Source organism: Talpa occidentalis, unplaced genomic scaffold (genome assembly GCF_014898055.3).
Source record: "Talpa occidentalis isolate TD23 unplaced genomic scaffold, MPIMG_talOcc4v2.1 talOcc4.10, whole genome shotgun sequence".
Taxonomy (NCBI): Eukaryota; Metazoa; Chordata; class Mammalia; order Eulipotyphla; family Talpidae; genus Talpa; species Talpa occidentalis.
The window spans coordinates 33,928,923-33,955,595 of record NW_023600993.1 but is presented as its reverse complement, the minus strand read 5'-3'; the positions used below and the strand labels follow the sequence as shown (position 1 = coordinate 33,955,595).

The 26,673-nt window shown below is 57.1% G+C and overlaps 1 protein-coding gene across 7 annotated transcripts; it reads left to right on the top strand.

Moving 5' to 3' along the window:
- On the top strand, positions 1-25,879 carry PLXNB1 (plexin B1). 7 transcript variants are annotated; one of them, XM_054693883.1, is made up of 38 exons: positions 1-15; positions 4,639-4,691; positions 5,348-6,460; positions 7,317-7,499; positions 7,728-7,856; positions 7,980-8,080; positions 8,402-8,534; positions 8,803-8,959; positions 9,201-9,309; positions 9,389-9,497; positions 9,914-10,600; positions 10,809-10,931; positions 11,108-11,230; positions 11,600-11,693; positions 11,779-11,951; positions 12,113-12,264; positions 14,019-14,124; positions 14,307-14,443; positions 14,748-14,924; positions 15,149-15,320; positions 15,507-15,749; positions 16,502-16,678; positions 16,757-16,905; positions 17,397-17,497; positions 17,593-17,810; positions 17,967-18,145; positions 18,280-18,346; positions 18,459-18,605; positions 19,408-19,576; positions 19,865-19,968; positions 20,044-20,128; positions 20,315-20,487; positions 20,674-20,834; positions 20,929-21,076; positions 22,543-22,607; positions 22,754-22,829; positions 23,860-23,934; positions 25,129-25,879. In XM_054693883.1, exons 3-38 carry the CDS (start codon positions 5,354-5,356, stop codon positions 25,231-25,233), a joined length of 6,414 nt encoding a protein of 2,137 aa, XP_054549858.1. In that variant the 5' UTR covers positions 1-15; positions 4,639-4,691; positions 5,348-5,353; the 3' UTR covers positions 25,234-25,879. The 7 variants fall into 7 exon arrangements, with proteins under 7 accessions (XP_054549858.1, XP_054549856.1, XP_037384368.1 ...); XM_054693881.1 differs by lacking the exon at positions 1-15 and adding an exon at positions 61-217; XM_037528471.1 differs by lacking the exon at positions 1-15 and adding an exon at positions 224-372.
- The last annotated feature ends 794 nt before the right edge of the window (positions 25,880-26,673 follow it).

Sequence of the window (26,673 nt, the reverse complement as noted above, 5' to 3'; positions counted from 1 at the left end):
CCCGAACAGCCAGAGGTGGGGGCCGGAAGGAGGGGCTGGCTCTTGGGGAGTCCCGGGAGTAGGGGCGGTGGGCAGACCCGGTACTCTGGGGAGAAACAAGGCTCCTAGTTCAGGTCAAGAAAGTTGGAGGACGACCACAGGAGGCGGCACCGGGAGGGACAGCGCGCGGCCGGGGCGGCGCGCGGCGGGGGTGGTGTCTAGCTAACCGGCCGGCCAGGTGAGCGATGTGGGTCCGAATCTGCGCTGACGAGGCAATAAGGGACGCGGCAGCAGCACCACCACAGCTGGGGGTGCGCGGCGCGACCCCCGCAACCAGCCCTGAACGTCCCAGCCCGGGAGGGTTCCCAATTCCGGTTCCAGCTCGGCTCGCAGGTGAGGCCCGGCGGGGCGGGGCGGGGCCGCCCGCGCCCGCGCTCCACGCGCCCCCCCGACCCCGCGGCGCTCGGGTCGCCCTGGCTACCGCCGGGTGGTGGCCCGTCCCCCGCGAGGGTGGGTCGAGCCCCCGCCCCCGGCGAGCTCTGAGCCCGCCGGGCTGGAATGCGGGGTCCGGGCGGCCGGGCCGCGCGCCGGCTCTCGCGGCAGCTTCCGGCCTGGCGGGGCTGGGCGGGGGGGGCGGCCGGCGGGCGCGGGGGAAGGCGCGGAGCCCGGCCGGCCGGCGCGGCTTTGTCTCCTTTGTTCCCGGCGTGGCAGTGCCGCGGCGGGAGGGGCGGGCGGCGGGCGCAGTTTTCCGCCCCTCGGTCTCCGGGTAACAGCTGCGGCTCCGCCAGACCCACCTCCCGGGGCGCGGGGCGGGGGAGCGAGGCCGCCGCGCGCAGATCCGGAGTCCCCGGGCCGGCGCCCGCCGCGGCGCGCTCTTCCCGCGGGCCCGGCCGGCGGTGAGTGCGGGGCCCGCGAGCGGGGCGGGGGCGGGCGGCGCGCCCCGCGGGGGAAGGGCCCGCTGCGGTGCGGATCCCGCCCGGCAGGGGCCGGCCGGGGAGTGGTGGGCGGCCTCGGTGCCGAGAGTTGGGACCACACTTCTCCGCGCGAAGGGAAACTCTGGCGGCGCCGCCTGTAACGCGATTGGGAGACGGAGGAGGTGGAGCTGCTCCTCCGCGCCCCCTCCTCGCCGCCGCCCGCCGCCTCAGCCCGGGACCGGCCGGCCCCTTCCCCGCCCTCCCAGGACCACTGGTAGGGTGCTTGTCCCTCGCCTCTGGGAGGAGGGGGCGGTCTGGGGCGAGCCCGATGGGGAGGATTAGCCTTACCGCGGAACCCACAGCCCTTAAGGCTGCGCTCCGCAATGCAATGCTGACAAAGGCGGACGGTGAACCTTTTGCTTCACACCCCCCGAGGGGGCCTCCCTCGGCACCCAGGCGCAGGTGGTGGGTGATTGATGAGCGCCCCGTGAGTCCTCGCAGGTGCCCTGTAAAAGGGTGGATTCCCGCACCCCACCTCAACGCACAGGGCAGCAATGTGCAATACTGCACTGTCAATGAGTAACTCGCCTCCCTCCTGGACCCTGGGAGTCAGGCAGGAGGGCGGGAAGGAAATCCCCTTTCTGCCCCCCCCCCCCACCTCTGGACTCCATCAATGAGGATTAGGGTGTGACCTCTATGCAGGCTTGGAAGGGCAGATTTTGTGAGCCCCTTTGATTGGTGAGGACAGCCCCCAGGAGGGCCCTGGAGGGATTTGCTGTTTGCAGACAAAAGTTAGGCAACCAGGGATCTTGCTCAGAGGTCCAGAGAAGAGTGGGCTCAGAAGGGATCTCAAGGCAGACCTGATCAGAGACAGGGTTAGACTTTGCCTGTGAGCCTGGACAAGACCTGCGATCTGGGGAGTAGGCAGGATATCCTGGCTGTGCAAGTTGGGGACCCGAGGCCTGATTCCTAACTAGCCTTTTCAGTCTGCTATGGCCTGGTCATTAACAAAAGTGGGGCAGGTACCTTGATGTTTGAGTGACCAAGTGGTTTCTGAGGGGTGTAGACCCTATATCTTCCCTGCTGGCTGTGTTTCCTTGGCTGTGAATTAGGAGTCCTTTCAACATGCTTGGAGCACCTGCTCTGTGCTAACATCTGTCCTAGTTAGCACAGAGCCTCTGAAACAAAAGCCACAGGCCCTGCCTTCGAGGAACTTCATGTCCAGAGTTGGAGGGTAACACAGGGAGACAAGTGGCCTTGGTTGTTGCCACTATAATGCCAGGCACATACCCTATCATGGATCACATTTACTGGTTGGAGCAGTCCTGCCTCCTGTACTACAAATGGGAGACCAAAGGCTCTTAGAACCTGGGGCTGAGCTGCACTTTGCACTATACAACAGAAGGGCTGGGTATGCCCCCGCCCACTCCATCCCAGTAGGAGCCTGGGGGCAGGGAAGGCTCTCGGGGAGAGTTTGGTTGGCTGTCTAGAGCTAATGGGATGGAGAGGGAGTGGGCATTCCTGGCTGTGCAGCCTGTGTGACAGCAGGGAGGAGTGTGGAAAGCCCACAGTTCAGGCCAGCAGGAACGAAGAGCATGTGTGGGGGAGCAGGGGCAGAATGGGAAAGAGTGAGGACTGGAGGGATTTGACCTTTATCCTTCAGCCCCCAGGCTGCCCCTAACACTCTGAGGGGAGGAATGTGTGCTGCTTGATGATCCTGTGAGGTGGGAGGGGTTAGACAAGAGGTGCTGTGTGTGTGTGTGTGTGTGTGTGTGTGTGTAGGGGACTGCTCTATGCCTGTGGCAGAGGTTTGGGTGAAACATGTATGCCCAATGAGAAGGAAAAAAAGGTCACTGCCCCTCTTTTCCTCCTCCCTTGCCCTTGGTATGTGGAGGAGAGGAGGGACCCTGTTTCATCAGAGGACAGTGATAGAAGAAACTTTTCTTAGTGGTTCAGCCTCTCCTCTGCAGGGAGCTGTTCTGATCCTGCCCATCCTTTTCCTGTGGGCCACTTGGCCCAGTTGTGATTTTACATTTGGGGAGTGTCTTGGTTGCTGCCCCTTGAGGGCTGGAGAAACTTGGCATGCACTAGGCTCTGAGCAAATGTTTGTAAGTGAATGAAAGCATGAGTGTCAGACTGACCACAGGCCCCTCTGCTCAAGGTGTCCCTGGGTGTGAGGTGGCAGGAGGGCGTGAGCTTCAGCTGAAAGCAGGGGTGGCCTGCCCATCCTCAGGCAGTCACTGTCTTCTGGGAGGAAGAAACTTTCTTTCCCCCTCCCTTGGAAAAAGGTGGGGGGGGGTACTCCTGGGAAGCCAGGCCTTGCCATAGTGCTGGGCTTCTTGCCGGGTTCACGAATCTTGCTGCCCCCTTCCCATCCCCACCCCCTCGGGTGGCAAACAGAGGCCGCCTTGTTCCAGCTCCCATAGAGCTGCCCTGTTCTCTGCACACTAAAAATGGAAACCCCCAAGCTATTTTGGGAGCAGTGCCCAGCCAGGCTGTGACCACAGCTCCCCTGCTCCCACCGGGCTGCTGGATGGTCCTCTGAGCCTTGTGCCCAGCCTAGCTGACTCTGAGGCAGCCTCAGAGGAGCACCCTGCAGGGGCTTGGCTGGGAGGAGACAACCTGGACCTGGGCCTGGGCCACAGGAAGCTCCCGGGACACTCTACACAGGCAGACTGGCATCTGGTGGCAGGAGGGGCTGGGAAGCGGGGCCTGTGCACAGGCAAATAGGGAAATGTCCCCTGGCCTGGGGCAGATGACCTGTCCTAGCACTTTTACTATTTTGGCACTCCTGGTTTGGGACCACTGGGGCCTGGAGAGGTGGTGTTACTTTAGTTTCTCAGTCTTAGTAGGCCTCCATTGAGGCCTTTAGAGAGGGGATGAGAGCAGAGCAGCTGCACCATACACCATACACACAAATGACCTGTTCCCTGGTTCTGCTCTGAACTACAGGGGAGGAAATAGTGAGATGGTCTGGCTTCCAGAGCCCGCTAGGATTTAGGGCTTAAACCCTGGAAGTGTGCATGAGTCTGTCTTGTGTGGGTATCTAGAAGGTGGTGTGTATGGTTGGTGGGTGGGGGTGACATGTGCCTGTATGGAGTATGTTTTCTGCATGTTTGGGGTGTTTTCCACATGTAAGGAGTTTCTCTGTGTGGAAGTCTTTGTGTAGGTGACTACATGTGAGTAGGATGTCGGTGTAGTATGTCTGCCTATGTGTCAGTCTCTGTGTTGTGTGTACAGATTGTATCTGCAAGCATCTGTGTGTGCATGGCATGTGCAGGCAGGGTGCATGGTGTATGCAAGCATGTGTCTGCTTAATGTGCTGGGGCCAGTTTGATCTGAGACAGCCCCTGGCCTGTGTTGAGGGCATGTACCCATGTTGACAGGGAAGAGTTTGGACAGAGGGTGAGAATGGGAGAGTGCTGAGAAAAAAGGCAAAAGAAGGGACAGGGCCAAGCTCAGGGCCTGATTGTGCCTTGCCAGTGATGGGGCGCTTTCCTAGCTGCCCTTTCCCAGGCCCTGATGGTGCCTGGTTCCTCTGCTTTCCTCCTCCCTGTGTGGGCTCTACGGAGGCATCCCCTGTGGAATGTGTTTGGTGGCTTAGGGCCAAGCTGGGCCCAGTTCCATCAGCAGGCTGGGCAGCAGGGAGGGGGTACCTCTGTGCTGTTTCCATGTTGGGGAGCCCAGGACTCCCACATGCCTGCAGCCCAGCCCCCAACTTCATATCTGCTTTCTCCCTGGCTAGGTGACTCCCACACAGGTCATGCTGTTGTCTTCTAATCCAGCCGGCCCTACCAGGTGAGCCTGACCTCAGACCTAGGCATCTGGGAGCAGTGTGACTCCCATATCTGCTGAGGGCACTCCAAAGTGGGGTCCAGTCTTTCAGGCCCCATCCCTATGGCCTTCCAACTCCTTCTTCTCTCTGGCCTGTTGGTTCTGTGGTTAACTCCCATCTGCATTCCTCTCCTGAAAGGCCCCTTAGCTAATTCTTGCCCTGTTCCAATATATGGATAGCCTATGGGACCTTGCTCTTTCTCTGCATTACCTAGAAAACTGACATCCATGCGGAGGGGGTCCTCTCCCTCCTCAGGGTTCTAAGCCGCTGCTGCCCATCACCTGCTCTCCTACCACTTCTAGGCCCTTGTCCTTGGGGATGGGATATTTCCCACATCTTTACCCCTCACCCTTAGATCCTAGGCAGGGCAGGGTGAAGGGGGGGTGGGGTACAAGTCTCCTGAGAGTTTAGTGCTTGCAGAGAACCACGAACATTGACATTTCCAAAAAGTATAAGTATGGTTGGAAGGTTTTCCTGGACCACAGTGTTCACCTAAGCCTAGTCCTCGACTCTGTGCCTCTCTGTGTCCCTTGGTAGTGTCACAAGCCCTAGCCTACACCAGTGGCCTCGTGGTGATCAAGTGTCCCTGTGAGTCGCTCTCAACTTCTCTCCCTACCAGGTGACCATGCCTGCCCTCGGCCCAGCTCTTCTCCAGGCGCTCTGGGCCGGGTGGGTTCTCACCCTCCAGCCCCCCCCACCAGCTGCTTTCACTCCCAATGGCACGCACCTGCAGCATCTGGCACAGGATCCCACCTCAGGCACCCTCTACCTAGGGGCCACCAACTTCCTGTTCCAGCTAAGCCCAGGGCTACAGCTGGAGGCCACGGTGTCCACTGGCCCTGTGCTGGACAGCAGGGACTGCCTGCCACCTGTGATGCCTGATGAGTGCCCCCAGGCCCAGCCCACCAACAACCTCAACCAGCTGCTCCTGGTGAGCCCAGGGGCCCTGGTGGTATGCGGGAGCGTGCACCAGGGAGTCTGTGAGCAGCGGCGCCTGGGGCAACTAGGGCAGCTGCTGCTGCGACCAGAGCGGCCTGGGGACACTCAGTATGTGGCTGCCAATGACCCTGCAGTCAGCACGGTGGGATTGGTGGCCCAGGGCTTGGCTGGGGAGCCCCTCCTTTTTGTGGGGCGGGGATATACCAGCAGGGGTGTGGGAGGTGGCATCCCTCCTATCACTACTCGGGCCTTACGACCACTGGACCCCCAAGCTGCTTTCTCCTACGAGGAGACTGCCAAGTTGGCTGTGGGCCGCCTCTCTGAGTATAGCCACCACTTCGTGAGCGCCTTTGCACGCGGAGCCAGCGCCTACTTCCTGTTTCTTCGGCGGGACCTGCAGGCTCAGTCTAGGGCCTTTCGAGCCTATGTATCCCGTGTGTGCCTCCGGGACCAGCACTACTACTCCTATGTGGAATTGCCTCTGGCCTGCCAAGGGGGTCGCTACGGACTGATCCAGGCTGCAGCTGTGGCCACATCTGGGGAGGTGGGCCAGGGAGAGGTGCTCTTTGCAGCCTTCTCCTCGGCTGCTCCTCCCACTGTGGGCCGGCCCCCATCAGCAGCTGCTGGGGGATCTGGAGCCTCTGCCCTCTGTGCCTTCCCCTTGGATGAAGTGGACCGCCTTGCTAATCGCACACGAGATGCCTGCTACACTCGGGAAGGCCGCACCGAGGATGGGGCTGAGGTGGCCTATATTGAGTATGATGTCAATTCCGACTGTGCACAGCTGCCCGTGGTGAGTCCCCACACCACCCCTCTCTCTGAGGCCACTGATCAGGCATTTGCTGCCTACTGCCAAGCAGCTGCCCTGGGAGTTTGAAGGGAAGCTGGTGGAGTGGGGGCTGATCGGGTCAATGGATGTTAAATGCATCCTTTGTGTCTAAGCAGTGGAGAGTTATCTTATGATAAATGTGGCATTTAGAGGGGGGCAGAGAGCCATGTAGGGGGGACCTTGAGTGGGTGCTGAAGGGACATTTGTATAGGTGGACTGACTGTTTGGGGTTCCAGGGTGTGAGGCCACAACCCAGAATGTGGGGGAACGGGACCTATTGTTTTAGGTTCTTGAGCAAGAGAGGCAGGTAAGGTTGAGACTTGTTTAGCTTTAGCCTCAGGATGTATGAAGAAGGGGAGAAGCTGTACTCGGGGGTCTGAGTCAGTGAGAGGTGGGAGGGACCTAGGTGTGTGGACTCAGAGATGAAGATGCAAGCTGCGAGAAACTTTGGAAAGGTGGTCCAGGAGCATGCATAAACTAGAGGAAGTACTTTCGAGACCAGGAATGCTAGACGATGGGACCCCAGATGGGGGTGACCAGAACAGGGGTGAGGAATAACCATAGACTACAGGAGGCAGGGCTAAGGATGTGGCTGTGGGAGGTATTGTCAGAGAGGGCCAGGGATAAGTTTGTCTGGGGACTCCTAAGAGATATGGGAGGGGAATAGGTGGGATGGAAGGAATGAGGTGGTTCCAGAAGGCCCAGCAGAGACATAATTGTTCAGGGAGGGCTGGAAGAGAAACTGGCAGAGGGGACGGGGTTGTCCTGGGAGAATAGGCAGGGAAGGTTATCCAGGGAGGGTGCTTCTTGCTGCTCGCAGGACACCTTGGATGCTTATCCCTGTGGTTCAGACCACACACCCAGCCCCATGGCCAGCCGTGTCCCCCTGGAAGCTACACCAGTACTGGAGTGGCCAGGGATCCAGCTAACAGCTGTGGCAGTCACCATGGAGGATGGACACACCATTGCTTTCCTGGGTGATAGTCAAGGGCAGCTGCACAGGGTAAGTCCACCAGAAATACTGGGCCCTACCCCAGAGCCTTGAGGGTTCATGCTGCTAGGGACCTCTGGGGCTGGGATTTGGGATCTGTGATGTGCTATTCTTCCCAGGGCTGAGTGGTATGACCCATACTGCTTCAGAGAAATCCTACTTGTAATTAGGATGACAGGGGAGGGCCTTGGGTCTGTGGCCATGAACTTAGGTCCCCAACCTTGTGGTCTCTGATCTTAGGTCTACTTGGGCCCGGGCAGCGATGGCCAACCATACTCCACACAGAGCATCCAGCAGGGCTCTGCAGTGAGCAGAGACCTCACATTTGATGGGGCCTTCGAGCACCTGTATGTCATGACCCAGAGCACAGTGAGTGCCATGCACAAGTCAGGGCATGGCTGTGGGGAGGGGCCTTGAGCGGGGAAGGGAATTGTGTGTGGATGAAACTTTGGTGTTTGCATAGCTGGCCTCAAATCCTCTTTGCTGTCATAGCTTCTCAAGGTTCCCGTGGCCTCCTGTGCTCAGCATCTGGACTGTGCATCTTGCCTTGCTCACAGGGACCCCTACTGTGGGTGGTGTGTGCTCCTTGGCAGGTCTGTGCTCCACTGACTCTTGATCCTTTCTCTTCCCTAGCCCCAACCCCAGTCCTAGCTTCATACCCTCCAGGCTTTTGCATAATAACCCTGTCCAGGATTCTGGTGCTTGGCCCTTGACTCAATTCCTGACCCCTGGATTCCCCAGTCCCTAGTTCCCATCCTCCATCCCGGGTGTCAGTGCCTTGCCAGAGCAGACATAGCCTGGTGTCATGACCCACTTGAGGGTCCTGCCCAGTCCCAGTATTATATGTATTCCTGCCCCCTGAACATGCAGTGGCCCGTGAGGGTCACAGGTGGACGCAAGTTTTTCTCACCCAGGTGTAGTCGCCGTTCCGAGTGCTCTCGAGGCCACGGCCCAGAGCAGTGGCTGTGGAGCTTCCAACCTGAGCTGGGCTGTCTGCGAGTGATCGCCATGAGTCCTGCCAACATCAGCCGAGAGGAGAGGAGGGAGGTGAATGACCAGAGTAGATGGGGCCTGTTGAGGAGGACTCTGGTGATGGGTCAAGACCTTGAATTTTGGTATCAGATGCACCAAATGCCACATGACCTTGCATAAGTCACTTCTCTTGGGACCAGATGGAGACATCTGTTACTAACCGAGACCAGAGGGTGTTTGTGAAGGCTCGGGTCGGTTGCTGCCCACATTGGGTGCCCCATAAATTCAAGACCTGGTCTGTTTCCCAATGGCCCTGATAGCATTTTCTGGACTTTCTTGATAGGTTTTCCTGTCAGTGCCAGACCTGCCATCCCTGTGGCCTGGGGAGTCATATTCCTGCCACTTTGGGGAACACCAGAGTCCTGCCCTGCTGACTGGTTCTGGTGTGATGTGCCCCTCCCCAGACCCAAGTGAGGCCCCAGAGCTGCCAAGAGGAGCCGGTGGGTGAGAGAAGGGGCCAGCCCCACGGTCTGGGAGCCCCACCTTCTTCCCCTCTTGCTCCAAGGGGCTGTGGTGGGGTGAGGTGTGCAGTGGATTTCTGCCCAGTGGACTGTGTTCCCCCAACCCTGGATGCCCCTCTCCATTCAGGGTTCTACCCAACTCTGTGGTCTTGGGATGTCTGCTCCAGGTCTGAGTGCCCCTCCCACTCCTCAGTCTTGACCCTCTCTCCCCCCTTTGCAGACCATGTCTCCGTGAACGTGGAGGTCAGGTTTGATGCTGTTGTCATTGTCCAAGCTTCCCTCTCCTTCTATGACTGTGTGGCAGTCACTAAGCTCCGCCCATCTGCACAGTGAGTTCCTCACCCTGACGCCATGCCCCTGGGCCACCCCATGTCAAGCCCAGCTGTGTCACAGTTGTGCTCTGTGCAGGTGCCAGGCCTGTGTGAGCAGCCGCTGGGGGTGTAACTGGTGTGTCTGGCAGCACCTGTGCACACACAAGGCCTCTTGTGAAGCTGGGCCCATGGTGATGAACCAACAGGTGAGTGTGACTCCTGGCTGGGCCACATGGGGGACATGGGTTTCCCTTTTTGAGGGTTTCTCTGATGGCCCAGGGTTGTGTGCCTGCCTGCCTGCCCATGTGAGGCTCTGTCATAAGCACCTGAGCTGTTGTGTGTGTGACCCACTTGCTGGAGAATGGCTGCTCATCTGTCCCGCCTCTCTTGGGAGAGGATGTTTGTAGCTTAGAGGCAGGGAGGTATGGGCCTCATGCCCCACCTCAGCACAAATGCCCCTGGAGCCTTCCCTCCCCTTTCTCCTTTGGAGAATTAATGGGCTGTTTTTGTTTTTCTTTTCTTGGTCTCCTTTCCCCTTAACACACCCCTTGCCTGCCTTCCACCTGCTCCCGCGCCTGCCTGCTGAGTGGCCCTTCCTGTCTTTCTCTGCCTCCCTCTTCAGAGCCTGCTTCTCTCCCCAACCCTTCCTGCAAGAGATGTGCCCACCCCCTTCCCACCCACAGCCCCCAAGGCCACATTCACCCCTGCCCCTGACACCCTTCCCAAGGAGCCTGGGGCTCTCTCTACAGCCGCAGGCTCGGATATCCCACCTGAGGCTAGGCCTTCCCTGCTCAGCCCCTGGGGACCACAGGCAGGCCCCAGCCCCATACCTGATTCAGCATCCACAGAGTCACCTCTTCATGAGGAACCTCCCCCTCCTAGCACCCCCAATAGACCTGGAACTGCTGTCCCTGCCTCCATTGACTTTGGACCCACAGCCACACCAGAGGACCTCTCCATCTCCCACCCATCACCCTCAGATGCAGTAGCACTGCCCCCTGCCCTTGCAGACCCCGACTCTGAGGCCCTCCCCTCTGTGGTACCCCTGGACCAGCCCCCCGGCACTGCTACTGCCACCACTTTCCCAGGGGCCGCTGGCTCCACGAAGCCTGCTCTGGACTGGTTCATGAGAGAAGGCGGCGAGCTTCCAGAGGCGGACGAGTGGACAGGGGGTGACACACCCGCCTTCTCCACTTCCACCCTCCTCTCAGGTGATGGAGACTCGGCTGAGCACGAGGGCCCTCCTGCCCCCCTCATCCTCCTGTCCAGCCTCGACTACCAATACGACACCCCCGGGCTCTGGGAGCTGGTGAGGCCCAGCCCAGGATGGAGGACCTGAGGGAGGCAATGTGGGGCATTCTCAGGTCCTTCCCTGCCTTGTGACTGTGCATTGGGAGGGACTGAGGGGCAGGGTGGGATGTGCAGCCCCACACTGGCCTGGCCTCTGGGGTTCTGTGTGGGCAGAACTGAGGTGGCAGGGTGGACTCCATAGACTGCCTTTTTCTTGGTGTCTGCAGGAAGAGGGGAACTGGGGGCCGAGCTCCTGCCCTTGTGTAGAGAGTGTTCAGGGCTCCATGTTGATGCCAGTTCATGTGGAGCGAGAAGTCCGGCTGCTGGGCAGGAATCTGCGCCTCTTGCAGGTGAGCATATGTCTGCAAGGTATTGCAGTGGCCTGTGTGGCTGCTGGCAAACTTGACACAAGACCCGGGCAACAGGAAGAGGTCTCAATCCTAAATGGGGCTCTCCTGGGAGCCCTATGGGGCTCACTGGGCCCAGGTTGGGAAGCTGTCTCACCAGTCACATCTTCTGCTCCCAGGACAGCCCAGGAGACAATGAGTGTGTGATGGAGCTCGAGGGCCGCGAGGTGGTGGTTGACGCCCTGGTCGAGTGTGAGCCGCCGCCAGAGACATGGTGTCATGTCACATGCCAGCAGCACCAGGTGCAGATGACGAGTGCCTGGATGGGGGAGGATGTGCTGGCCACAGGCTGATTACCAACCTCAGCTGGTCACTCCATACTCAGCCCAGCCCATACTCTGAACCCAAGGAAGTCTTGGCACCATCTCTGACCCCTGACCCCGTGCCCCAGGGATTCCCTACACTTGAGTTCTGCCTCTACCTCTGAGTTCCCAAAGAGTCACGGTAGCTCTGATCTTGACCCTGTGACCCCATGGACTCCCTGCATTCCAACTCTGACCTCTGACCTTGTGCTCCCACGGTCAGTCATTTTAGTCCTTTCTCTGGCCACCTCCACCCCAGCCCTTATGTCTTTTTCAGCACCAGGTTCTCACCCACTCCTATTTCTCCAGCTCAGCTATGAGGCTTTGCAGCCAGAGCTCCGTGTGGGGCTGTTTCTGCGTCGGGCTGGCCATCTGCGTGTGGACAGTGCTGATGGGCTGCATGGTAAGCTCACTGGGGCTACTGGGACTGTCTGGGGCAGCAGACCTCTTGCAGGCCTGCCCTTCACATTCCTCTCTGCCACCCACAGTGGTACTGTACGATTGTTCCGTGGGACATGGGGACTGCAGCCGCTGCCAAACTGCCATGCCCCAGTATGGCTGTGTGTGGTGCAAGGGAGAGCTTCCACGTTGTGTGGCCCACGAGGCCTGTGGTGAGGCTGAGGCTGTGGCCACCCAGTGCCCTGCGCCCTTCATCCACTTGGTGTGTTGAAACGCTGGCATGTCCCTTCCTCACTGCTGCCCTTAAGGGAGGTTGGGGGTACTCTGCATCATGGGAGTCCAAAGTTGGGAGGTGGGTCTGTCTCTCCAGCCTGCCAAGGGCCAACAAGTCGTTGGAGATGAGCAGTCCTTGTCCTGGAACAGGTGGAGCCGCTGACTGGACCAATAGACGGAGGCACCCGTGTTACCATCAGGGGCTCCAACCTGGGCCAACATGTGCAGGATGTGCAGGACACGGTCAGGGTGGCTGGAGTGCCCTGTGCCGTGGACGCTCAGGAGTATGAGGTCTCCAGCAGGTGAGCTGACTGAACTAATAGGAGCATGGCATGTGCAGTGGGCGCCCTGCTCAGGGCCACCATCCACTGCTTATCTGCCCTCCGCCTTTGGTTCTGCTTTCTATGTATAGGTACTGGGCTTACTACTGAGGCCCTAGAGTACCCACCTCAGTTTCATTCACAGGTTCCTGGCCTGGGATGCAGGGGGAACATTCCTGGGCCTGCCTGGGGACCAGTCACTGGCCAGAGCCGACAGGTGGCTCTGCTTCCTGGCTCTGCCTAGGTGTGGTCACCTGGTTTTCTAAGTGAACATGGATGTAGTTATGTTAGCAGAACCTTCAGGTCTCAGACAGTTGTGCTCAGGGGCTAGCCTTCCCACCACCTGACCCTTCTTCCACAAGCAATGCCTTGGGTGGCCTCCTCAGGCAGGGAGACTGGTGGCACACCCGCTGAGTAGCAGGATCCTCTGTTCAGTGTCTGAGACCTCAGCTGCCTTTACCAAAGTGCTCATGGCTTATAGAGGTTCTGGGTCCTGGTAAACTGGCTGGCAGCTGCAGGGTCTCAGATTCACACAAAAGGCATCCCCAAGGAGATGTCCATAGTAGCAAGTCCCAAGCCCACTCAATACTGGGGGTCCCTGGAGAGATTGCCCCGAACCATCACAGAGCAGAGCCTTAGAACCCCTCTCGGGGACCTCAGGGCTCTGCACCTGTAGGCCTGGCAGACCCCATACACCGTATTTTAAATAAAAATTTGTGAGAGCATATAGTTCCCTCCAATTGTGTTATGACTACAAACTTTAGGTGACTGTCTAGACTGTTAATGATTCTAGAACCATGAAACTAAAGTAATTTACAAAGTGATTTATAATGTGACTCAAATATATTTGGGCTGAAGCCTCTCCTGGGTAGTTCACACGTCACTTGTTCTGTTTTCGTGGGGTATTTGCAGTGACCGTGACAATGTCAGAGTCATTTGCTGCCAGCATCACATTGTAGAACTTTTTTTTTTTTTTAATTTTTTTATTTATACAAGCACTGGGTACAGTCAGAAGTGCGGGAGGGTGAGAGAATTCACCAGAGCCAGAGTGGGGAGCAGAGCAGGCAGAAGGACCGAAGTACACTGCTGAGGGGAGCAGCGGGCAGCAGGAGAGGCCTGCGCGCCATGTGGGACCCTCACCCGGTGGCCGGGGATCGAACCGGCGTTGCAGAAGCTGCGGGCAGCTTCACAACCCAGCACTCAACCGCTGCGCCACCAGGGAGGCCCATATTATAGAACTTAATTTGCCACAAGCTTCTGCTTTCTGGCCGAGAACCAGCGTTTTCTTAGACTGCTTACTTTCTCTTCATGTCTATTTGCAGACCTGACTAGTGGTTTCCAAGTGCTTTTTTTCCATGAGGAAATCAAGTTTCACCACTTTGGAATTGGTGTTGTGCGTACAGTGATGGTGGCTGGTTAGGCCCAGTCATTAGCTCAGCAACTCACCCCCACAGCCAGCCTTACAGGGCTCTTTTGTAAATTTGTGCCCAAGAAGGGATAAATTCCTCCTTGTTGGAGCGGGGTGAGGGCCTGGAGGTGAACTAGGATGACTGAAACCATGAATGTTAATTCTCAGATGCCATGACCTCCTGGTGTGCCATAAGGAATTCCCTCAGTGAGAGGGTCTCTGTCAGTCTCCTGGGGAGATCCCCTGACTAAATGACCAGAGAAGGGGTAGTAATGGTAGTTTGAGGGGCCCTAGGTGCTCTGTGTCCCAACCTGCTTTGTGTCCACAGCCTTGTGTGTATCACTGAGGCCAGCGGGGAGGAGGTGGCAGGCACTGTAACTGTGGAAGTACCAGGAAGAGGACGTGGCATCTCAGAGCATGACTTTGCCTACCAGGTGCCTGACTCCTCGGCCCACCAATGCCAGTAGGCCTTTCCCTCTGGTCCCTTCTCTCAGCACATTTGATTTTGCCTTCTTGGGGTTCCCCACCAGGGATTGCCTCTTATCTGCTTCATATTCCCCTTGCCTCTATTTCTGGCCTGATATCTGTCTGTCTCTGCCTATCCTCCTTCCCACAGGACCCAAAAGTGCAGTCCATCTTCCCATCCCGAGGCCCCAGAGCTGGGGGTACCCTCCTCACCCTGCGTGGTTCCAAGCTCCTGACTGGGCGACTGGAGGACATCCGAGTGGTGCTTGGAGACCAGCCTTGTCACCTGTGAGGGCTGCTTCCTCATTTTTAAAAAATCCATGTACTCCAAGGAAAGATGGAGGGGTGGGATGCTGGAGTAAGCAAAAGTGGGGCAGGGGGCAAGTCTGCTCCCTCAGAAAGTAGCCAGGTCCCGCCGAAGCTGGGACTGTGGGGGTAATGCAGCCCCCAGAGTCACCTATAGAGATGGCTGTCAGTACTGAAGGAAAGTGAGGCCAGACTAAGTCCCATGTCCTCGAATCACCCCTTCCCCCTTCCTGCAAGCCCCTTGGCCCCACCTACCCTGCCTTCCACTCCCATCTGCCTTCCCTAGGCTGTTGGAGCAGCAGGTGGAGGAGCTGCACTGTGAGACCAGCCCACACCGCATGCCAGCCATGCTCCCTGTGTCTGTGTGGTTTGGTGCCACTGAGCGGAGGCTTCACCACAGCCAGTTTGAGTACACGTCAGACCCCAACATCACTTCTGCTGGTCCCACCAAGAGCTTCCTCAGGTGCTGGGTCAAGGATATGGCTGCATGGCGTATAGCAGGGAATTCTTTGACGCTCCAGTACATGGGCGGTTTGTTGTAGGGCTTTATGTGGGGGGACTATGCCCACACTGTTAGTGGGGTAGGGGACCACGTGGGTTTGGACTGGGACTGAACTAGCCTAGTGGGGATTAGACTGTGCTTTAAAGCCTAGTTCACCAACTATGGGTGCTCATGGGCTGTTTCAGTGGAGGACGTGAGATATGGGCCCGGGGCCAGAATTTGGATGTGATTCAAACACCGAGAATTCGAGTGACTGTGGCTTCAAGAGCACCGCAGCCCAGCCAGGGGCTTGGGCGGAAGCGCCGTGTGATCCCGGAGACAGCATGCTCCCTGGGAGCCTCCTGTGGCCGTCATCACGTAGGACTCCCATGGGCATCTGCTTGCACTGAGCTAACTGTTGCCCACATTGCCCCACTGAGCTAACTGTTGCCCACTCCCAATCCTATGGGCAGCCGGTACCAAAGGAGGCTCTCCCCTTCTGTGCCAGGCCTCTTCCTACAGGACTCCTTTACCTGACCCTCTCTCTCTCCTCCCCCACCCCAGTTTGAGGAGCCATGCCACGTGAACTCCTCCCAACTTATGACATGCCGCACACCTGCTCTCCCTGGCCTGCCGGAGGACCCCTGGATCCGGGTGGAATTTATCCTCGACAACTTGGTCTTTGATTTTGCAACACTGAACCCCACACCCTTCTCCTATGAGGCCGACCCCACACTGCAGCCCCTCAACCCCGAAGACCCTACCACGCCATTCCGGCACAAACCTGGGAGTGTGCTCTCTGTGGAGGTACTGCTCTTACTCAGACATGGTGGGGCCCCAAAATGCCTTCACTTAGCCAGATAGGATTGCAGTATGGAGGGAGTGTGACCGAGCAGGGCAGTGCATATACCTTGTTCCTCACCCTCAATGTGGCAGCAAGGGTTGAGGGTGCCTAGCCTGATACACCTTGTGGGGATTTGATCACGTGATCCCGTGGGCCACGTCCTGACACACTCCATGATACATGATAGATGCCTGAGTGACAATATGTAAATGGTTTGGCACATATAGTATTTGGGTGGTGTACACAGTAGGCACCTGGGCAGATGTCTGTTTGGCAGCCTGACTCACAGGGACACACACTTGGCATGTGTTTTGACACACGCAGCAGGAGGGTGTGCTGAAAGGCCATAGGTAGACAACCCATCATCACCCATCTCATCGGCCAGCAGACACACAGTGGTGGCTCTGGCTTTGTTAGCTAACTGGACAGGAGCTGGGGACAGCTTTATAACCTCTAGATCTTTAGTTCTGGAGAAGTTAAGGCTCAAGGAAGAAGGACAGGGAAGGGCCAAGAAGGGTCATGAGGAGTAGCGTGGAGGACATCCACAGGACTGTCACCCCACATGCAGGAGAAGTGCTGAGGTACCATCAGCCCTGCTCCTGGGGCTTGGGTCTCAGGACCATTCTCATATTTGGGGGGATAAGATCCGACTGATCGCCAGTTCTTCCCCTTAGAGAAGGGTTCTGGGTGATCAATCAGTGACCCTATATTCCAGGGGGAGAATCTGGACCTCGCAATGTCCAAGGAGGAGGTGGTGGCCATGATAGGGGATGGACCCTGTGTGGTGAAGACACTGACTCGACACCACCTATATTGTGAGCCCCCTGTGGAACAGCCCCTACCTCGGCTCCATACCCTCCGGGAGGCACCTGACACTTTGCCTGAGTTCACGGTCAGTGGGCAAAGCCTTGGGCAGGGCTGGGCATTGGGTATGTCCTGAACCCTTGCTTACCAGTGGCTCCCCAAGCAGGTACAGATGGGGAACCTGCTCTTCAACCTGGGCCATGTACAGTATGATGGCGAGAGCCCTGTGGCTTTTCCTTTGGCAGCCCAGGTGGGCTTAGGGGTGGGCACCTCTCTTCTGGCTCTGGGTGTCATCATCATTGTCCTCATATACAGGTGGGTATAGCCAGATGTGGCTGGGCTAGGGCAGGTAGGGGGGTCGGGCTGGATCAGAAAGGAACACACTAGACAGGGGTCAGCAAATATTTCCTATAAAAAGCTGGAGAACTGTTATTTAGGCTTTGGGGGCTAGGTGGTCTCAGTTGCATCTGTTCAACTCTGCCATTGCTTTGCAAAAGCAGTCAGACACCATGTCAACATAAGCATGACTGTGTTCCAACAAATCTTTATTTGTAAAAACAAATTGAGGGTCAGATTTGGCCCAGTTGTAGTTTGCAGATCCCTGCACTAGGGCTAGAGAGTATATGGGTGGGTATGACTTGCGTGGAATGGGACAGGCTCAGTTCTGGTCTAGGCCTCAGCTAGGCCAGGCATGAAGGGGTTAGACTGCTGGCCTAGACAAGGGTAAGGCAGGGTTAGGCAGGCCTGGGTGAGGGACACTTAGCCAGGGCTCTGGTCTACCCCTTCCTGACCTTGGTGCTGAGCAGGAGGAAGAGCAAGCAGGCCCTACGGGACTATAAGAAGGTACAAATCCAACTGGAGAACCTGGAGAGCAGTGTGCGGGACCGCTGCAAGAAAGAGTTCACTGGTGAGGCTTCAGGGAACAGGCCCCATGCTTTAGGACTCTGCCCAAACCTGCTCCCATTGCCTGGGATCTGAGCCCTAACCTGCTTCTTCTTACAGACCTTATGACTGAGATGACAGATCTCACTAGTGATCTTCTGGGCAGCGGCATCCCCTTCCTTGACTACAAGGTGTATGCAGAGAGGGTCTTTTTCCCTGGGCACCAGGAGTCGCCCTTGCACCGGGACCTGGGTGTGCCTGAGAGCAGGCGACCCACTGTAGAACAAGGGCTAGGGCAGCTCTCCAACCTGCTAAACAGCAAGCTCTTCCTCACCAAGGTGAGGCCTAGCCCATGTCTAGACCCTCTGAGCCCCTCCCCTCCTCCCTCCCATGTGTGTGCTCATGCACTGGAATGGCCATCTCCAGTGAGGTGTTTCTGAATCAGTCCCTCAATCCTGGCCCAACCTCCACCCCTGCTGTCTCCTCTGTGCCAGTTCATCCACACCCTGGAGAGCCAGCGCACCTTCTCAGCTCGGGACCGGGCCTACGTGGCATCTCTGCTTACCGTGGCGCTGCATGGCAAGCTTGAGTACTTCACTGACATCCTCCGTACCCTGCTCAGTGACCTGGTAGCCCAGTATGTGGCCAAGAACCCCAAGCTGATGTTGCGCAGGTCTGTGTAGCTGTCAGAAGCAAGGGGGGCTGGGCAGGAACCAGGAGTTAAGTCAGTCCCCTCTGGGGCCTGTTCAAAATAGTGAGCTCCCAGACCTCTACCTGCTGACCCTGATTCTCCCCTTTGTCATCCAGGACAGAGACTGTGGTGGAGAAGCTGCTCACCAATTGGATGTCCATCTGCCTCTACACTTTTGTGAGGGTGAGGGAGGCAGAGGTGGGTGGGCTCCCCTCCGGCTCCCATGAAAGTTGCCCATTCCTGCCCATACCCCTCTGCCCCATGTCTGCACCTTCATTGCCTGCCACTCCCTCAGGACTCTGTAGGGGAGCCTCTGTATATGCTCTTCCGTGGAATTAAGCATCAAGTGGACAAGGGGCCAGTGGACAGTGTGACTGGCAAAGCCAAATACACGCTGAATGACAACCGCCTGCTCAGAGAGGACGTGGAGTACCGTCCCCTGGTGAGGGAGAGTGTGTGTGCTCATGCACTGGAATGTCCGTCTCCAGTGAGCGTGAAGTGAGGAGAGTAAGCGTGTGATTGTGTGTGTGTCTGCGCATGGGGATAGAGCCAGCCTGACCTCTGGCTGTCTGTCGGAGAGAGACCTTTAGACTAGCTTAGTCCAATGGGGCCTGGAGGGCCAGTCCTTAAGGACAGGGACTTAGAGGGTCCCCAGGCTTGTGATGGAGACAGGGTGGCCACAGCCAGGGTCTGGGGAGGAGCCAGCCCTTTTGAGACCAGCCCAAGTCCTTACTGTGCCACAGTCTATGTGTTTGCTAACCTTGGTCCTAGGGTTTTGCCAGGGATGCAGTTGGACCCACCAAACCGAGAGCTACCCTGGCAGACCTGCCCATTACTCTTCTCTGGGTTTGATTCCTCATAGTGACCTGTGAGAAGTTCCCTTTGGGAAAGTCCTGTTGACGCTCCAGTAGACCTGCTCCCCTCAGGCTGTGTGGGGACTCTACTCCTTACATAGCTTCTCTCAGGTACCTCACCTGACCAGCTGACCAGGAACCGGGGATCTGAATTACGAAGGACTCATGCTCACTCATTTCACCAACATTCACCCCATAGACAGACTGGTGTGCTGTGCTAGCTGCTGGGGTCACAGAATGTCCCTGAGAGAAGCAGGAGGAGTTAGGGACTGTTTGGTGCTTGGCAGAAAGAGGCACTGGCTTTCTATGGGTTGTCCCTGTCCTTGACTTTTTATCTTGATCACCCCACATGTGGCATGAGCCCTGACTACCTACATGTGTCCTGCATAGACCTTGAATGCACTGTTGGCCGTGGGGCCTGGGGCAGGAGAGGCCCAGGGTGTGCCTGTGAAGGTTTTGGACTGTGACACCATCTCCCAGGCCAAGGAGAAGATGCTGGATCAGCTTTATAAAGGAGTACCTCTTGTCCAGCGGCCAGACCCCCGCACCCTGGATGTTGGTGAGGATGGAGGGGAAGGGTGACCTAGGGACCTGAGCCAGAGTTGGGGCTGGGCTGGCCCTGGACCAGCTCTGCAGGGGCAGCTTATTGCCTAGTGGGGGTAGGATGTTGGGAGTCGGGACAGAGGTGGGCAGAGGTTCCCTCTCACCTGGGGAGGAGCCCCTGTCCTGGTCTTTGGAGAGGTTGAGTGGGACTGCCCCCTGAGGGCATGGCTGGTGTCCTTTGGAGAAGATGGATTCTTCTCAGTCCTGGAAGCCTTGGACTAGTAGTCCCACCTTGCCCTTGCAGAGTGGCGATCTGGGGTTGCTGGGCATCTCATTCTTTCTGATGAGGATGTGACTTCAGAGGTCCAGGGTCTGTGGAGGCGCCTGAACACCCTGCAGCATTATAAGGTAGGAGGGATGGCAGCTGGAGAAGGGGGCTGGCAGGGCAGGGCTTGTGGAGGAGTCATCAGCTATGGTCAGTAGGTCCCAGATGGAGCAACCGTGGCCCTCGTCCCTTGCCTCACCAAGCATCTTCTCCGGGAAAGCCAGGATTATGTCCCTGGAGAGAGTGAGTATACCCCACCACATCCTCTACCCTTGCTCTGCCTGGTCCCTAGTAACATGGAAAGGTCCTCTGGACCTCAGGGTGGGCTTGTGTGTTTCGTTCTCAACAGAGAAACCTTCAACCAGGTTTCCCACTCCCAGGGAAGGGGTTACCTGATGAGGGGTGATGAGTTGTGGGGTCTTGGCACAGGGACCCCAATGCTGGAGGATGTGGATGAGGGGGGCATCCGTCCCTGGCACCTGGTGAAGCCAAGTGAGGAGCCAGAGCCCCCCAGGCCTCGAAGAGGCAGCCTTCGGGGCGGGGAGCGTGAGCGAGCCAAGGCCATCCCTGAGATCTACCTGACCCGCCTGCTGTCCATGAAGGTGGGGCAGGGACTGTGGGTTGTTGGGGCTGGGACAGGGACAGGGCAATTGGTGGGTCTGGGCTGCAGGGAGAAAACAGCCAGTCGTGGGATTCTGGGAGGTGTGGGGCTGGCACAGGTATAGTGCTACGGGACCGGTGCTGAAGTCCCCTTGCTCACTGCACCTCTGTGGCCCCCTCCCCCACAGGGCACACTGCAGAAGTTTGTGGATGACCTGTTCCAGGTGATTCTCAGCACCAGCCACCCTGTGCCTCTCGCTGTTAAGTATTTCTTTGACTTGCTAGATGAGCAGGCCCAGCAACATGGCATCTCTGACCAGGACACAGTCCACATCTGGAAGACCAACAGGTGGGCTCAGAGATGCGGTGGGGCCAGGTATGTGTGGGACCTGATCTCCTGCCTGCCCCCACATACTCATCACCAACACCTGCCCCACCCACAGCTTGCCGCTGAGGTTTTGGATCAATATAATCAAAAACCCACAGTTTGTGTTCGACGTGCAGACGTCTGATAACATGGATGCGGTGCTCCTGGTCATTGCACAGACCTTCATGGACGCCTGCACCCTGGCTGACCACAAGCTGGGCCGAGTGAGTGTGTCCAGATGACCAAGGAGGGCGTGGGTAGGGTGGGGCAGGTGGACAGTGCTGTGCCCGCACAGACTCCAGGCTTCCCGAGAATGTGGCTAGACTTGTCCCTGGGCTCCCTGGGAGATGGCGATACCTGTGTGCAGGGCTGAGCGAGGGTAGGGGTCACCATGTGCTGATTCACAGGGTGAAGACATGGCAGCATGTGCAGCCTCTGTGACTCGGGCTGATAGGTGTGGGGGGGAGACAGGACCACTTGGTGAGGGCTCACACTGAGAACTGTGGGGATCCACTGAAGAACTTTAGGGGGAATGGTCAGTAATGTGGTGCCTCGTGGAAACTGCACAATAGATGGACTGGAGCCTGTGGGCAGACTCCAGGGAGGAAGCTCTGCTGTCCTCCAGACCAGCAGCAGCCAGGTCAAGAGGGTATAGGGCAGATAGAAATTGTGGGCTGCAAAGAGGAGGAGTCACTTATGATCCCTGAGACTCTGGCTGTGGTGAGCTCACACTTGGAGGGGGGATCCCAGGAGGTAGTGGAGCACCAGGCTGTTTCCAGGTAGAGCTGGGAGTCTATAATTGCAGAGCAGCTCCAGGCTGCCTGGGCTAAGGCCCTCCCTCTGCTTCTTGGGTTGAACAAAGGTCTCCGGGCAGGAGCAGCCCGCCCCCTTTACATTGCCTTCACCAGGAGGCCTTTGGGATCTTGGCAGCCCTATGAGCTGGCTGAGGGAGAACATGTATCATCACGATAAATACAGAATGGTCTGGGGGCAATTTACTTCATTTTCTGGGTTAGTTTCCTGATTTTTAAATGATTACATATAAAATGAATAGCACATGGAGAAGCAGGGCTAAGGCTCCCCAAGGCACTGCCCCCTTCCTGCCTAGCATGCCAGTTTCCTGCTGGATCCAGGTGGGGGCATGTGGAGCTGAGAAATGACCTTGGAGTAATAGGGAGACAGTAGCAGAAACTGGCATTGGCAGAGGAAGGGCGTGGAGGAGGTCCAGGCGAAAGGAATGGACCAGGGTGACCATCCTAGTTTGCCTGGGACTTGGGGCCGGGGGGTGTTCCTTGTGACTTTTAATTTTAAAACTGGAGGGCCTCTGGTGGCGCAAGGGGTTAAGCACCGCACTATGAAGCAATCCACAGCCTCTGCAGCAAGAGTTTGATCCCCGGCCATCAAGGGAGAAACCCACATGGCGCGGCAGACCTCTCCTCTCTCGCCCGCTGCTCCCCTCAGCAGTGTATTTCAGTCAATCTGCCTGTTCTGCTCCCTACTCTGTCTCTGGTGAATCTTCTCACCCCCCGCATCTCTGGCCTGTACCCCAGCTCTTGTATGCATAAATAAATACATCTTAAAAAAAAAATTTTTAAACTGAAACAGTGTTGGGAAGATTGGGACAGCTGGTCGTCCTAACAGAGGTTCTTATCCTTCTTTTCCCTTTCAACACCCTCCTGCCGGTGCCCAGGACTCCCCCATCAACAAACTCCTGTATGCTCGGGATATTCCCCGTTACAAACAGATGGTGGAAAGGTATGAGGGCAAGGCAATTGGTCTATATGGGAACGTGGTGGATGGCACTAGTGATTACAGCTGACACCCTAGGGTGGGCCCTGGTGGGGAGAGGAGTGGGTTTGTTTCCCCCGAGACTGCCATAGTCATGCCATGCTCTCTGGCAGGTACTATGCAGACATCAGACAGACCATCCCAGCCAGTGATCAAGAGATGAACTCCATTTTGGCCGAACTGTCCCGGGTAAGGCCCCCGCTCTGATTCTTGGGTTGGGCCAAGGCCTCCTGCCATGAGGACCCTGCCCTCTTTACCCTGTCCTTTGCTGGAAGCCATTGGGATCTCAGCAGCCCTGTGAGCTGGTTTAGTGAGGACACATGCATATCATCCCTATAAGCGAAATGTTTCTGTTGCTGCTGTGAGAGACCAGGGCTCCCAATGTCTCATCACAGATGAGCCGGGCCTTGTCCTGGCAGCTGCCTCCTAAGCTGGCTCAGCCAGGTACTTGAGTCCCTGCAGCCCTAGTTAGGATCTGAACCACAGGTCCAAGGCCATGAGGCTGGGCCTGCCTGTCCATGTCTTCCTAAGGCTCTGCTTTCTTCAGTGGTGTAGACATGCCCCCTCCCCCTCTCCTAAAGCAGCCCGGAAACATAAACTCCAGGGAACTTATAAACAATGTCTCTGGAATGATGATGGCCGTGAGCACATCCACAGTAAGAACAACAGCTCTGATTCTGGGCTGTTGCTGTGTGTGGTACTTTGGTTGCCTTCTCATTTGACCCCCCTAACAGCTCCACAGTCGGGTGACATCAGTTCCGTTGCCAGATGAGTGGATGAGGCTCAGATATGTCCCTGTGGAGGGGCCTGAGAGTGACCTTGGGAAAGGCTTGAGTGACATCAGCGCAGAACTCACTGGGTCACAGCCCATGAGCAGCATCTTCCATCCTTCCTGCTTAGCTTCACAGTCCCCGGGGATGACAGAGGGTGCCAGCTGGCGCCTCAAGTGGGGGAAGGGAAGGACCAGTGGAGAGCCCAGGCCCTGCTGAAACTGCAGATGTGGGGTCTCTGCACAGGGGAGGCCCTTTCACCATGTCCTGTCCCCAGCTGGGCAGGCCTGACCTGGGGCCCCGGTCTGCTTCCCACTGCAGGGTCTATCCCTTCTCCCACCTCCCAGGCCCCCCCTTAGCTCTCTGCCCCTCCCCTGGAGTCCTAGGCTTCCTCTGGTGGCTGGCAGCACCCCTCATCTCTCTTTCCTCTCACCTGACCTCTTTCCTAGAATTATTCTGGAGACCTTGGGGCGCGAGTGGCCCTGCATGAACTCTACAAGTATATCAACAAATACTATGACCAGGTGGGCAGAACCTTGGGCTCTGGTGGGGGGTTGAGGAGATGGACTTGAGAGGGCACCTGGCCCTGTGATGCAGCATGGGGACCTTTTGGGTATCCCCTAGGCACAGATAAGGAAAGGCTGGGATCTGGGCCTGGGGAGCACTTTCCAGGTTTGATGCCTGGTATCTGGTATAATTATGCTCACCCTTCCCTTCCAGGCTCCCAGGCATGTATGGGATGACCAGGTAGCTCCAGGCCTGGAGAGGTGTGCAGAATGTGCTGGAAGGAACATAGAGCTGCTACCTCTGGGTGTGGGTCTAGCTGGTAGCATGGGCTGAGAGAGAGGAGGGTCCAGACACAGGACTAGGGGTGGCTGAAAGAACAACAGACCCCTTGTGGAGGTTGTCTGGGGGATTCTTGGGCTAGCCCTCAATATCAGAACACCTACCAGCCTACCTATTAGTGTCTGGCGGGATCATTCACTCAGAGGCTTATGTGGCACCAATGATACAGCTACTGCCACTCAGAGGAGCCTACCTCGTGACCTGGAGTGGGGATAATCATTTCACAGACAGGTGGTGTACAAGTGTGAGGTCCAGCCACTCAGCCTCGTTTGAGTGGCATGAGCCCTAGCCCCAGGGAGGCAGAGATGTGTGACATATCACGTCTCTTTGTGGAGACACAGCAGGCAAGGCCTGCCGGGTTCACCCCTTCCCTCTGGACAACCCCTGTTTGTAGTTATGTAGCTGTTCTTGCTTGCTTAGTATCTGTCTCCCTACCAGTGAGTCCCACGAGGACAGGTCACATCTATCCCATCACTCTTGGGTACCTGCTTCTAGCCAGCAGCTGGCACATGGGAATTTCGAACGTTCTTATTGCTGGTTGGGTAGGGGAAGGGGTGGCTGGAACAGATCTTCTCTTCAGGAGAAAGCCTCCACTCAAAATGACCTTCCAGAGGGAGGTGGATGTTACCATGAGTGCTAGGTACTGAGTAAAGTGCCCCATTCTCTACTTCATTAATCCTTAAAACTTCACAGGGACTTTGCTGTTATTTATTCCCATCCTTCGGCATGGCCCTGAGGTCACATAGGAAGTGAATGAGGCAGTTCTTTGGGTTCCTGGGGCTCCTGCCCCCAGTTGTGCTAACTGTATTTGAAGAGGCCTATGGGGTCTACGGTAAAGGTCTTCCCCTGACAGGTTGGTCTCTGCCTTTCAGATCATCACTGCCCTGGAGGAGGATGGCACAGCCCAGAAGATGCAGCTGGGCTATCGGCTCCAGCAGATCGCAGCTGCTGTGGAAAACAAGGTCACGGATCTATAGGGACCTGGCAAGCCTTGGCCTGCTGTTGCCACAGCCCCGCCTGGGCAGCCCTGGAACCAAGAGGGAGAGACCACCTTCTTAGATGCCTATAGTGTCTGACAAGCAGAGTTAGTGGAAGGTGGCTCCCAGTCTCCTGGTGGCTCTGGTCTGGGCCTTGCTACCCACCTCACAGGCCTGGGGCCTTGAGGCTAGTGGAGTGGTTCCCAGCCTGCTTCCCGAGCCCAGTGACCCTGTGGGCTATTTTCTGTGTGATGTCAGCCTGCAGGGAGTCGGGGACTAAGGGCTTCCAGAGAGTAGCTGGAAGGGCTTCCAGACTCTGGGGAGACTGTACTGTTTCTGGACACTGGCCTTTACTCCACTGGGATTCATGGAGGAGGGAGGAAAGTTTCCACTTCCTGTCCTGTCCTCCTCCACCATCCCTGACCTCAGTTCAGCTGACTGTGGCCTTGCTGCTGCCATTTTCCTAGGTCCGAGAGATGAATACATTTCTTAGGTCACTACAAACTCATCCTTCAGCAGGGTTGGCTGCCTCAGGGCCACCCTGCCTCACAGGCAGCCCACTAGTGGTGAGGGGCTTCTGCTACAGGGGGGCCTTGGGGAGAGTGATGGCCCCACTGACCCAGCTCTTCATTAAAAAATAACACACGTTGTGGCATCTGATGTATGGGCTTGGCCCAACTCCTCCCTGAGTGGGAGGGTGGCAGCTGTGCCTGGCAGGCACTGGGGGAGGTGGAGATCTGGGGGAGGTCTCAGGGCTTCCAGTAATGCCTCAGTGGTCCTGCTGACTGGGCTCTCCTTGGCTCTGGGGCAGAGCTTGCATGGTCAGAGCTTCTGTGAAGGCAGTTAAGTACCCCATGCATGAGGGGTCTGGGGAGGCCTGCGATGGCCGAAGGTGGAGGGTTCTGTAGTCTCTCTAGAGGAGCCTGCCTTAGATGCAACTTGGGTGTTCTGACTTCTGCTTTCCTGTTCCATTTGTCTTGAAAAAGACTGGAAAAGGATTGTAGCTATGTAGCCAGCTCTGTGGGGAGTGGGCCCTGTTTTCACTGTCCTATTTCTGGACTCCACAAACCCCTCTAGTTTGGGACATTCTAAGGGGCTCCTGTTTACTAGGTTGTGTTCTAAGTCAAGGCATCTGGATGGGGGTCCTAAGCCACTGTCTGCCCATGTGAAGGCCACCTGGTATGATTTGAAGCTGGAGGTGAAATGAAGATGGTCTCAGCTGGGTCTCATCGTTGATGCCCCCTTGACTGAGACCACCCTTCACCTCAGTAGGAGGCCAGCCTTCCAGAGGTGAGCCCATCAGCCCTGAGGTCTTCACAAAAATCACCCCCTGATTCTCCACTTACTCCCCATAGGCCAGAGGCCACCTAGCCTCCTTTCTTCTCTGACACTTCAAGGACCCACCCCACACTTCAAGGTCCTTATTGAAGAGTTGAAGAA

Bases quoted from the DNA above. Each gene is read 5' to 3' on its own strand.
- PLXNB1 (XM_054693883.1), top strand. From the start codon at position 5,354: ATGCCTGCCCTCGGCCCAGCTCTTCTCCAGGCGCTCTGGGCCGGGTGG. The intron at 9,310-9,388 runs GTGAGTTCCTCA...TGCTCTGTGCAG, and splicing joins AAGCTCCGCCCATCTGCACA to GTGCCAGGCCTGTGTGAGCA. The intron at 11,231-11,599 runs GTGCAGATGACG...CTATTTCTCCAG, and splicing joins TCACATGCCAGCAGCACCAG to CTCAGCTATGAGGCTTTGCA.